This window comes from Dendrobates tinctorius, unplaced genomic scaffold (genome assembly GCF_039654945.1).
Source record: "Dendrobates tinctorius isolate UK_male_01 unplaced genomic scaffold, ASM3965494v1 ptg000158l, whole genome shotgun sequence".
Classification (NCBI taxonomy): domain Eukaryota; kingdom Metazoa; phylum Chordata; class Amphibia; order Anura; family Dendrobatidae; genus Dendrobates; species Dendrobates tinctorius.
In genome coordinates this window covers 8,309,877-8,322,746 of record NW_027361825.1, presented here as the reverse complement: position 1 = coordinate 8,322,746, position 12,870 = coordinate 8,309,877, and the positions used below count along the sequence as shown (strand labels likewise).

The 12,870-nt window shown below is 43.4% G+C and overlaps 1 protein-coding gene across 6 annotated transcripts in view; it reads left to right on the top strand.

The window, feature by feature from the left end:
• The window catches only part of LOC141051811 (uncharacterized), a 646,796-nt gene that overhangs the window by 136,616 nt on the left and 497,310 nt on the right, over positions 1–12,870 (top strand). For all 6 annotated transcript variants that reach the window (XM_073548842.1, XM_073548843.1, XM_073548841.1 and 3 more), the window contains exons 13-16: positions 10,737–10,784; positions 11,487–11,531; positions 12,574–12,624; positions 12,808–12,858. In XM_073548842.1, coding sequence (XP_073404943.1) covers positions 10,737–10,784; positions 11,487–11,531; positions 12,574–12,624; positions 12,808–12,858 — 195 coding nt within the window. The remainder of the gene's footprint in view (positions 1–10,736; positions 10,785–11,486; positions 11,532–12,573; positions 12,625–12,807; positions 12,859–12,870) is intronic.

Sequence of the window (12,870 nt, the reverse complement as noted above, 5' to 3'; positions counted from 1 at the left end):
AGTAAGCCACCATACACCATCAAAATCAGCCCCCTGGTGGACCCCTGCATACCAAGCCTATGGACAATGACGTCGTGGTGTACGGTTAGGTCAACTTTTTTGCTCTGCACCATATACGCGTGACGCAGCTGCAAATATTGATAAAACATGGAGCGTTGGAGGGGAAATTCCCGTCCCAATTGCTCAAAAGTTTTAAAAACCCCTCCCTCCACCAGCTGCGACACCCACCATATGCCAATCCGCCTCCAGTGAGTAAAGCCTCTGAGCGATTTCATGCATGGCAAATGCTGATTGTCCCATATGGGGGAGTACTTTGTAAGACCGCGTATTCCTCTCAGCTGCCTCAGCTTATCCCATACCCTAACCATTAGAAGCACCGTAGGGAACCTGAGTGCAAGGGATCGAAATCTATCCGACTCCAGACTCGACACCAGTGATCCCCGCCCCACTAGGAATTGAAGGATCTTCTGACCTCCCACCAAATCCACCAACTCGCCCTCCATTCCTCCCGCTACATGCTGGCATTGGGAAGACAGAAAATAAAGCCATGGGTTGGGCAACGCAAGTCCCCCCTCTTCTTTAGGTTTTTGCAAGTGTTCAAGTTTAATTCTCGCGCCTTGTTTTAGCCAGATGAGCTCTCTAAAAATCATATTAATTTTATGGAACCTGCTCTGGGGAAGCCAGACAGGGGAGTTGTGGAGGACATATAAGAGTTGCGGCATAACTACCATCTTCAACAGATTCACTCTTCCCACAACAGAAAGGTGTAGCTTTGCCCAGGCCTTAACCTTCTGTTTGATCCTGTCCAACAGCGGAACAAGATTTAGGCTCTCATAGTCTGTCAGCTTATTGGATATTCTTATGCCCAAATATTGGAGGGACGTTGCAACCGGCACACCTACCACACTGCAGGAGCTTGAGTCCAGTGGGAGGAGCGCAGACTTCTCCCAGTTAATAACCAGACCCGAGATCTCCCCAAACGCCCCAAGAAGTGTCATCGTGTTTTGTAAGGATCTGTCCGCGTCCGCTAAAAATAACAACAGGTCATCCGCATATAGTGCTATCTTCTCCTCATGCTTCCCATACCGGAATCCCTCTATGCCAGCATCCGATCTTACCCTCGAGGCCAATGGCTCCACCGCGAGAGCAAACAGCAGCGGGGATAAAGGGCATCCCTGCCTTGTTCCTCTATGAAGTGAAAAAGGATCAGACAACTGACCATTAGCCCTCAGCCGAGCACTTGGCTCCGAATACAAGAGCCTGACCCAGCCAATAAAGCCCGGGCCAAAGCCCATACAGTGAAGCGTCGCCCATAAATAGTCCCACTCCACACTATCAAATGCCTTAGCAGCGTCTAGGGACAGAACCACCCTCCTCCCAGCATTATCAGCCCCCACCTGCATATTCAGGTATAATCTCCTAATATTCATAGCCGTCGATTTGTTGGGCATAAATCCCGTCTGATCGGGGTGTATTAACACAGGTATTACTTTGGAAAGTCGAATGGCCAGGACCTTCGCTAAAAGTTTAATGTCTAACGTCAACAGGGAGATGGGCCTATACGACGCGGGCAGAGTTGGGTCCCTATCCTTTTTCAACAGCACGGCGATGACAGCTTCTCGCATAGACGGTGGAAGAACACCCCGTTCCAAGCTATCATTAAACACTGTCAATAGAGCAGGGAGCAACACCGTCCTATACCGTTTGTACACCTCAGCTGGCAACCCATCCACCCCAGGTGCCTTACCATTGGACATGGTTCCCAGAGCCTTCTCCAACTCGTCCAAACTTAGAGGTCTATCTAAAGAGTGTCTATCCTCAGGAGTCAGCCGTGGGAGATTGGCAGCCTCCAAAAAGTCAACAACGTCCTCTGTCGGGGCCCTAGCATGTGAGGAATATAAGTCAGCATAGAAAGTCTCCAGAATTTTTAAAATCCCCGGTGCGTCAGTGAGTAATCGCCCATTCACATCCCGAAGACTCGCTATAGTCGCAGACCCTCTCTGTGCCGATGTCACGACAGAAAGCAAATGCCCCACACTTTCCACACTCTCAAAATATTGAGTAGATTGAAACAGCCGTTTTTGCGCCGCCGCCTCTAATGTCTGTTTGGTCACCTTTGACTGCGCCTCCCCCAGCCGCTTCCGAGTGGCAGGTGTGCTCTGTGTCGCAAGGACCCTTTCCGCATCCTCCAGTTCCCTGAATACAAGCCGTGATTTTGCCCTGGAGGCGGTCTTTATTTTAGAAATCTCCCGTATGTACATTCCCCTTAAGTACGCCTTCAAGGCCTCCCAGACGATCCCACTGGAAGCCGAGCCTCTATTAAAACTAAGATATTCCTGCAACTCAGGGATAAAGCCATTATTCTTATCGATTAGCTGCAGCCAAAACGGGTTGAGGCGCCAGAGAGGTCTATCACTCCTCCTGTTCCCGCCCCCCCAAGCATGACTGAAACAGGCGAATGATCAGATACCGTTCGCGCCAGATATTTAACCTCTAAAGTTTTTCCCAGCATAAGATCATCACCCAGGGCCAGATCGATGCGACACAGGGAGGAGTGAGTAGAGGAGAAGCACGAGAATTGACGGACACCAGGGTTACGGCATCTCCACAAGTCGGTCAAAGCTATCTCCCGCACGAGCACCCCAAATGGCGTAAGATTACCTCCCAGCCTCAGAGGCTCATGGCTACCCCTGTCCCAGTGTGAATCCAGAATATTATTAAAATCACCCACCACCATATGCGGAACCCCCGGAAAATCTCTCAGAATGGTAAGAACTTTATAGATAACTCTACTGCTATATGGCGGAGGTATATATATAGATATCAACACCAGTGGGGTAGAAAAGATTATACAAGATAAAAGGACAAATTGCCCCTCTGTGTCCACCACCACCCGGTGACACTTAAATTGAGTCCTGGAGTGAATCAATATACTAACCCCCCTAGAGTATTGGGAATGAGTAGAGTGGAAGCCCGCCTGTACCCATCCCTTATCCAGGATTCCCAGCGTCTCCTGTGTGAGATGTGTCTCCTGCAAACAAACAACCGCCGGCTTCTGGTCCGTTATGAAGGAGAATATGGCCTGTCGTTTTACCGGCGACTTTAACCCCCTGATATTCCAACTAAGTATCTTAAAATCAGCCATTATCGTACCATAGCATATTGCCTACCATCTCCCCCCCAGCCGCACCATAGCCAATATTGAAATGTACAAGTATGCCAAAGGACATTTTGAACCTAGTCCCCCCCTCCCCCCAAAAAACGCCCTCCAACAGTTCCTTGGGCTGAACCAAGGGTGCAATAGGCAAGGGTACTGTCAAACCCTTCCACCCCATTCAGCAGGCGATTCAGTTCCTTTTCACTACCCGCATTGGACAGGATATAACCCAACAGCACTTTACATTTTTCCTTATCCGTATTCAAACCAAGGCCCCATAAGGACCACAAATTCTTAAAAAACAGCATATAACAGAGTAATATAAGAATAAACAAAAAGATAACTTCTTAGGCAGTCCATTGCACCTCCATCCTCCATTCTTCAGCCTGGGGTGGTGGTGGCAGGTATTTCTAATAGGTTGGAACGTGAGTTTCGGGAAGCCCAGTCTCTTGCACCTTAGGCTAAGCTGGTGGATAAACTTTTTGTGCCAGCTCAGTTTCGTCTCAAGGTCCTCCGGGAGTTCCATGACTATGTTCTGGGTGGACATCCAGGGATCTCGGCCACCCGGAAGGCCATTGCTAGAATATTCTGGTGGTCTTCTTTAGCCTCTGATGTTGGGGAATATGTGTCTGCATGTGATGTTTGTGCCCGTGCAAAAACCCCCCATAACCGGCCGGCCAGGGAATTGGTACCACTGCCAATTCCTGAGAGACCATGGACTCATCTGTCCATGGATTTCATCACCAACCTTCCCCCCTCCAAGGGTAATACCGTCGTCTGGGTTGTGGTGGACAGGTTTAGTAAGCAGGCACATTTTGTACCTTTGGCAGCTCTACCTAATGCGGAAACATTGTTCAGATTGTTTGTTGAACATGTGGTGCGGTTGCATGGGGTACCCTTGAATGTGGTGTCTGATAGGGGAGTACAATTTTTTTCCAAATTTTGGAGAGCTTTTTGTAAGAGGTTAGGTATTGGTCTCTCCTTTTCATCCACTTACCATCCAGAGACTAATGGGCAGACCGAGCGGACCAATCAGTCTCTGGAGCAAATTCTGCATTGCTTGACCTCAGCCCGACAGGATGATTGGTGTTCTGTGTTACCGTTGGCCAAGTTTGCATTTAACAACCGCATTAACCAGTCTACAGGTACATCTCCCTTTTTCCGCAATTATGGGTTTCATCCTCATTTTGGAGAATTTTCCCGTTTGAATTCTGGGTGTCCTGGGGCGGATGAGACGATCCAGCGGTTGGGGAGGTATGGCGGGAGGTCCAGAGTAACATTACGAAGGCCCAGGACAAATTTAAATATTTTGCGGACAAAAAACGATCCGCAGGACCGGTGTTTCAGATTGGGGATAAGGTATGGTTGTCCACCAAAAATATAAGGCTCAAGGTCCCTTCTGCTAAGCTTGGACCCAAGTTTATAGGTCCCTATGAAATTACCGAAGCAGTTAACCCGGTGGCTTTTCGGTTGCGTCTCCCTCCATCTCTGCGGATCCCAAATGTTTTCCATAAGGCCCTTTTGATACCTATGAGGTCCGGTGGGGAGGGATCATCAGCTTCCCCGCCACCGGTTTTGGTAGACGGGCAGTCGGAGTATGAGGTGGAACGAATTGTCTACTCCAGGTTGGTCCGTCGTGCCCTTCAATATCTGATACATTGGAAAGGCTATGGTCCTGAAGAACGCTCATGGGTTCCTGCTCGATCAGTTCATGCGGATCGGTTGGTCCGAGCCTTTCACGCCAAGTACCCTGAGAGACCTGGGGGTCCGGTGGCCCAACATTGAGAGGAGGGTACTGTCATGATCCAGGACAGGGTTTCGCTTTGGCCCATCCTGGTCAGACTGGGGGTTAATTGTTCTGCTTCTCTCTGGCAGAGGGCAGCTATTTAATGTTCACTGGACCTAGGTCCGGTGTCAGTTATACTCCTGCCCTCGGCTGAGTTAGTTGACCTCTTGTATACATGTGCCTTGTGCCTGATAACTTGTTGTTTGGTTGTGATCCGGTTCTGTCCCTGTTACGAGTTCTGCCTGCCCCTCTTGTACCACACCGCTCTCTCATGTATGACTCTCTGCTTGTGACTCGACTGCCTCTGCTCGTCCCTTTGGTACCGCACCGCCCTCTTGTGTATGACCTTTGGCTTTGTCTGATCTCCCGTCTGTTACCCCTCCTGTACCTCGTTTGCCCATACTGTGTATGACCTCCGTTTTGCCAGACTCTGAATTTTCTACCTTCTCTGGAAGCAGGAAGCTAAGCCCCACCCCTTTGCAGTCACATGACCGTAGGTCCTGTGCCGGCTTGCTAAACTTCAGCGTTCAGATTCTGTGCATCTGTACTCTCTGGCTGTTCTTGTCCCAAGGGGTCCTTACAGTGCGGGTGAGTCCCTGCTCAGCGGAAGCTGTATGCCGGCGCTGTCAGGATCCTGATACAAAGTTTCCTTCTTTAGTTCACAACTGACCTTCACAACAGCATCCAGAGGTCAAGAGAAAGATGTGAATGAGGTTAGGCCTCTTTCACACTTCAGGTTTTTGCATCAGTTCAAATCCGCCAAAAAGTCAGAGAAGCGGATCCGTTCTCAACTGATGTGAACGGATGGTACAGGATCTGTTTTCAGACGGATCCTGAAAATGAGGAAATAAAGGAACTGCTGGCCGGGAAGGAGAGAGAGAGAGAGAGAGAGAGAGAATTTTTTTTCTTGTTTTATCCGGCACCCAGAAAGAAATTCGGGTTAAATGAGTGTCTGGAGGATCCGCCAGAGAAAAAAACGTTGCAAGCTCCGTTTTGAAATCTTTGAGGATGATGACGGACAGCAACTTTTGGCGGATCCTCAAAAAAAACGGATGCAACGGACAGCAGTCCGTCACAATCCGCCATTAATGCAAGTCAATGGGGAAAAAAACGGATCCTCAAAAGAAAATTGAGGATCCGTTTTTTTCAAAACCTGGCGGATTGTGACTGATTGTAAAAAACTGAAGTGTGAAAGAGGCCTTAACTAGCATTGTCTGTTTATTTTTAGTTTATCCTTCAATGTTTGTAAGTCAACAAATTGCATGACCTGGTACAATGGGTAATCAACATAACAGCAAACATCATTGTTCAGTGACCTTGCATCCCTATTTTGCAAAGATAGCAGTATAATAAACTGTTGGAGCTGATATAGGAAGTAAATAACAATTAGTCCATTTTGCAAATATCAATTCAACCTACAAGATGAGTCAATACTTCAGACATCTTATGATTATAGGCCTACTGAATTTACGTCTGTCATAATTAAGAAGAAATGCTGTGTAGTCACACCCCGTATTGCATTTTATTGCATTGTTGCCACAGCCAAAAACCGTAATTCTGACATTTTGATTTTTTTCAGGTTATACTGTTTACCGATTGGATACATTTATTTTATTTTTTATGAATCAGACTTTTATGAAAGCAGCGATATTAAATACGTATACTTTTTTATTTGATTTTATTTTTAAAGGGGAAAAAGGTGGGGTGATTTGAACTTTTGCGTTTTTTTATTTTTTCATATTTTTTTAAACTTTTTTTCTCACTTTTTACTCCATTGAACAATTCTCTTAGGAGACTTGAAGCTGTGAAATCAATATCTCCTATGAATTCTGTCCATGAGCTGGCGTTCATAGAAAGATTGTAATGACAGGCCTGGGGGTCATCAGCAAGCCCCTGGATGTCATGACAATCCATCAGCGCAATCACACGACGGGAGTGTCAATGGGCGGGATAAACAACGCTCTTCCATTGGGCGTGTGTTATATCCCTGCCAGTGATTGACAGTGGGATTTAACTTAACAACCACAGGCTGAGCACTGCTCCACCTGCGGTCGTTAAAGGCCCATGATGGTTAATTAAATCATTCATCATGTGGAGGGGAAGAAGTGAACATGACCTATGATGTAAATGTATGTCAAAAGATGTGAAGGGGATAAATGACATTAAATTTGTGGAAAAATAACTTCTCCGTAAATTGAATTTCCCAGGAAAAAACATACAAATTTTGCCCGATCTGCTCATCTTTGTTGGAAGCTATTTCATCTAATTTTCTTAAAATATGCATAAGCACTATAAAAATTAACGGAGGTAGAACTAATTGTAGAGGTAATAGCTATGAAACAGAAATATAGGATAATGATATTTTCAAGAAAAATGAAAACAATACTGCTACCATAAGTAATAATTTCTACATTTTACAAAAAAAACTGAATGCCAGTGTCTACCTAAAGATTGCCCTTTATTATTCGTGATTATTGGACATTGCGATAATTATCATCATCTGTGGTGCACCTGCCCTTGTAAGTAAAATCTGTTTCACTTAACACACTTAAAACAACATTACTCATGAATTTATTCTTTATATAATCTTCTCTGCATATAAACTAGAGACAGCTCAATTTTTGAGGGTACATATAACTTTCCCCAAAGTCTAAAAATCAAAGAACTTAAATGAAAATTTCAACTTAAAACTATAGAAAAGCCTATGGATCATTTCAGAAACACAATAGAAACACAATTTTTAGATAAAAAGCCTTAACTTTTTCAAGTCTTAGGGTGAGTGCACACAGTGCGGAATCATCTGCGGATTTTTCAGCGAGGATTTGCAGGTAAAACTGCAGGTAAAGTGACCTGCGGTTTACCTGTGGTTTGACACCTGGACAATGGAACAGGTGTCAAACCACTGCGTAATCCGCAGAAAGAATTGACATGCTGCGGATGCGCACTGCGGTTTTTAAATCCCATTGATTTGCATTGTCCTGTACAATGTCTGCGGTTCTGCTGCGGATCCGCAGAGCCAAATCCACAGAATCCGCAATGTGTGCACATACCCTTACAATTCCAATTTTTTGTTTCAGAATTCTGAATACCTCAATAAAAAAAGTTAAATCTTTGGTTAACATATCTCTGACTCACTAGAAGAAATGATTTTTATAAGCCCACCATATACGATATGTCAAATACCATTGAAAAACTTTTAGTTTGTAAATCAACTTTATAGAATTACAGTAGGTAGGGAAAGTATTCAGACCCAATTAAATTTTTCACTCTTTCTTTTATTGCAGCCATTTGGTTATAATTAATAAAGTTCATTTTTTTCTCATAACTGTACACTCTGCACCCCATCTTGACTGAAAAAAAAAAAAGAAATGTAGAAATTGCAAATTTTATTAAAAAAGGAAAACTGAAATATCACATGGTCATAAGTATTCAGACCCTTTGCTCAGTATTGAGTAGAAGCACCCTTTTGAGCTAGTACAGCCATGAGTCTTCTTGGGAATGATGCAACAAGTTTTTCACACCTGGATTTGGGGATCCTCTGCCATTCTTCCTTGCAGATCCTCTCCAGATCCGTCAGGTTTGATGGTGAACGTTGGTGGACAGCCATTTTCAGGTCTCTCTAGAGATGCTATATTGGGTTTAGGTCAGGGCTCTGGCTGGGCCAGTCAAGAATGGTCACAGAGTTGTTCTGAAGCCACTTCTTTGTTATTTTAGCTGTGTGCTTAGGGTTATTGTTTTGTTGGAAGGTGAACCTTCGGCCAAGACTGAGGTCCAGAGCACTCTGGAAGAGGTTTTCATCCAGGATATCTCTGTACTTGGCCGTATTCGTGTTTCCTGAAATTGACACCAGTCATCCTGTCCCTGCAGTTGAAAAACGCCCCCATAGCTTGATGCTGCCACCACCATGTTTCACTGTTGGGATTGTATTGGGCAGGTGATGAGCAGTGCCTGGTTTTCTCCATACATACCGCTTAGAATTATCATCAAAAAATTCTCTATTCATCTCATCAGACCAGATAATCTTATTTCTCATAGTCTGGGAGTCCTTCATGTGTTTTTTATCAAACTCTATGCGGGCTTTCATATGTCTTGCACTGAGGAGAGGCTTCCGTCGGGCCACTCTGCCATAAAGGCCCGACTGGTGGAGTGCTGCAGTGATAGCTGACTTTGTGGAACTTTCTCCCATCTCCCTACTGCATCTGTGGAGCTCAGCCACACTGATCTTGGGGTTCTTTTTTATATCTCTCACCAAGGCTCTTCTCTCACAATTGCTCATTTTGGCTGTATGGCCATGTCTAGGAAGACTTCTGGTGGTCCTAAACATCTTCCATTTAAGGATTATGGAGGCCACTGTGCTCTTAGGAACCTTGAGTACTGCAGAAATCCTTTTGTAACCTTGGCAAGATCTATGCCTTGCCACATTTCTGTCTCTGAGCTCCTTTGCCAGTTCCTTTGACCTCATGATTCTAATTTGGTCTGACATGCACTGTGAACTGTGAGGTCCTATATAGACATGTGTGAGCTTTTACAAATCAAGTCCTAACAGTTTGATTAAACACAGCTGGACTCCAATGAAGGAATAGAACCATCTCAAGGAGGATCACAAGGAAATGGACAGCATGTGACTTAAATATGAGTGTCTGAGCAAAGAGTCTAAATACTTATGACCATGTGATATTTCAGTTTTTCTTTTTTAATACATTTGCAAAAAATTCTACTGTTTTTTTCGGTCAAGGTGGGGTTCAGAGTGTACATTAATGAGAAAAAATGAACTTTTTTGAATTTACCAAATCGCTGCAATGAAACAAAGAGTGAAAAATTTTAAGGGGTCTGAATACTTTCCATACCCACTGTATGTAAAGCACATGTCTGTCATATTTGACTTGTGTTCTGAATGACCTTTGGTAGGCCCACCAGTAAATTCTCAGATACTCTGATGGACCAGTAACCCACTGTCTATACAATTGAAGGGGTAAGGACAAGAGATGATCTAGAGGACCTTTCCTTAAATTTTAAAATAATGGACCATAAACATCAATATGACTTTAAGACAGTACTTATATAGTTACTGAGCGATGTAAGAAATAAGATATTCATGATAGTGATGAATTTAACTTTCAGGGCTGTACACATGGCATAAAAACAATAACAAAAGAATGAAAAGAAAAGTGTTTTTTTTCCACAAAAATCACTTTTGAAGTTGCCCTTCTTGAGAGGTTGTGGATCCCTTGGGTTGCAATGTACTTAAGTTAAGGCTAAATGATTGAATCTATAAGATTCCTTCTTTTTTATCTCTTAACCCCAATACAGGGGATCTGGACTTCACTACTGGGAATCCCTAAGTTAAAACCATATAGACGTCTCCAGTAATAACAGCGGGGAGATGATGGATTCCAATTTGCAATGCTAAAACAAAAACTGAGACTATAGTCAGACAGGCAGAAGATAATGGCAGGCAAAAGATAGGAAGCAAAATCAGGATACAAGTTGAGTTTGGATCTAGAAGAAAATCTTATCTCAAACAGGAACCTATTTCACTAGGCAATAGGGGATTGGGGAAGTGCATTTTAAACATCCTTGGGCAGCTAGGGCAAGCTGGCCCTATTAGAGATTGTCAGATAGCATGCACTCTAGAGATTCCCAAAAGTGAGCTACATTGTGAAAGTGACTGTTCAATTAGTGCAGAAGACCAGGGAAGTGGATCACAACATGGGAAAAGTCGCAGTAGCCATAACTACACTTTCTTTAAATGACATCTTAATCACTCTTCAAAATATTTTTTTTTCTATGCAGCTACAACAACTACAACTTCTCCAACCACAACTTCACGTGAGGCCACATGTAAGTTTCTTACTCTTTAAAAGAAATGTATTAAATGTACCTTCATAATAGTCTGAATACTAATGTAGCCTGATATATGGTTTGACTACTTTTAAAAGGAAGCCATCAGTCTTTTTTTTCAAACAACCATGTTTTATAATGAGCCGCATGTGTGGCCTAAACCTGCTCCCAAGGCTGAGGCATCTCCAGACTAGTCTCCATTGAGCACATGAGGGACATCATTGGTTGGTGATTACACAGGAGCTGCCAGGAGAGGATCTTGATGATTTGCCCAAGTGCATTCAGCGGCAGAACCTTCCTCGGACAACCATTAATAACCTCAGTGATGGCAGTCAAGGTTGGAAGTCTGAATAAATGTTTTTATTTTGGAAATGTTGTTTTGATTTTTCATCATTTGCAGATCAATAACGTCTCCATTCTGCGATTTCCATGCTTCCAATACTTTTCCATCTTGGTGTTGGGAGTTGCAATATCTATATTGAGGTGTATACACAGTATAAATAAATATACGCGTATGTACATCTACTAATAACTCTTAGAAACGTATAAAATGTTCATAGAAGTTGAAAAGAACTGAATTCCATGATACCATGGGGGAGTTGGATATTCTAAAACTGTTAATTAAGTAATTTAGGCTATTTTTGATAGTAACAATATATTATACGATGGTTATAGCTCATGAAATCTGATTTTTTTTTGCAGATACTACAACATCACCAACGACAATAACTCCACACCAGACTACTCGTAGGTTTCTAATTATCAGCTTTAAAACATTTTTGTAAATTTACTTTTTTTAAAATCTATATTGTGCAAGTTGTTTCATTTATAATTATATCAAATGCTGTATGTCAGCTATTGTTCTGTAATATAACATTTTTTAAGATGTGCTTTTTACAAAAAAGTATAATTTAAAGTGGTTGTCCGGGACTTTAACATTGATAGCCTACCCTTAGCATAGGTCATCAATGTCTGATCGTGGGGGTGCAACAACAGCACCTCCACCAATTAGCTGTTCCCAATGTTGGTGGCAACCGGAGCTGCTCAACTTCAGAGCTGCTCATTCCAGCTGTGTCGACTGCATAGTGGCCTCGGCCTGGTACTGCACATCCCCTCATACTTAAATTAATAAAGGGCGGATGAGCATTACCCAGCTGCAGCCACTATTCCATTGATGGAGCTGTGCTGTGCATCTCCATAACTTATCTGATCAGCAAGGGTGCTGGGTGTTGTACCCCCTCTCCCGCCGATTAGATAACCTATACTAAGAATAGGCTATCAATTATAAAGTCCTGGACAACCCCTTCAAGGCCCTTATACACAATTGATTAAAGCCGGACAAATTAGCTGATGTTGGCAGGACCAGTTGATCATCTAGTATGTATAGGGCTATGAAAACCTGATATACAACATCATGAGAAAAGAAATATCAATCATATTGACTTAAAACATTGATTCTTTTGGTGTCTGGTCAACTTTATGGGTGGCATTCCTTACACCACAAATTTTACTCAAATCCCTGCCTGGAGTAATATTTATGATAAGGTGCCTGGGAGGCACCCATTCCGCTTCACACCCCGAGTGATTCATGAAGAGGCATGTACACTCCACCCCACCTCCTCATCAAGGCCGGTATAAAAATGCCCGTCTTGATGACTCTGAGCCATTATGTTTAAGATGATTGATGTAGTGTCAAGACTGCTTCTCTCATCTTGAGTTCTCTGCTACATTGAAGTTGCAGGCCAATCTGTTTTCTAAATTTCTTGCACCATTTACATTTTATAAATAGGAACAACAACAGAAACATCGATGTCTACAGCTGCTGCTCGTCAATCTACAGGTAAGGACATTCATAAGTTTACATCATTCACTTCTGGTCACACTATAATATTCCTTATAAAGACAGCTTGTTAAGTGCAATAAATATGAAATCAGATTCAGAGCAGGTTGGTCTCTTTTGGCAGGTGTCATCCAATTATTTTGTCCATGGTTTGGGAATTCACACATTGACTTTTCTTTACAGCTCCTTCTATATCACAATTGACAACTACAACCACTTCACCAGCGACAACAAGTAAGTGTCTTC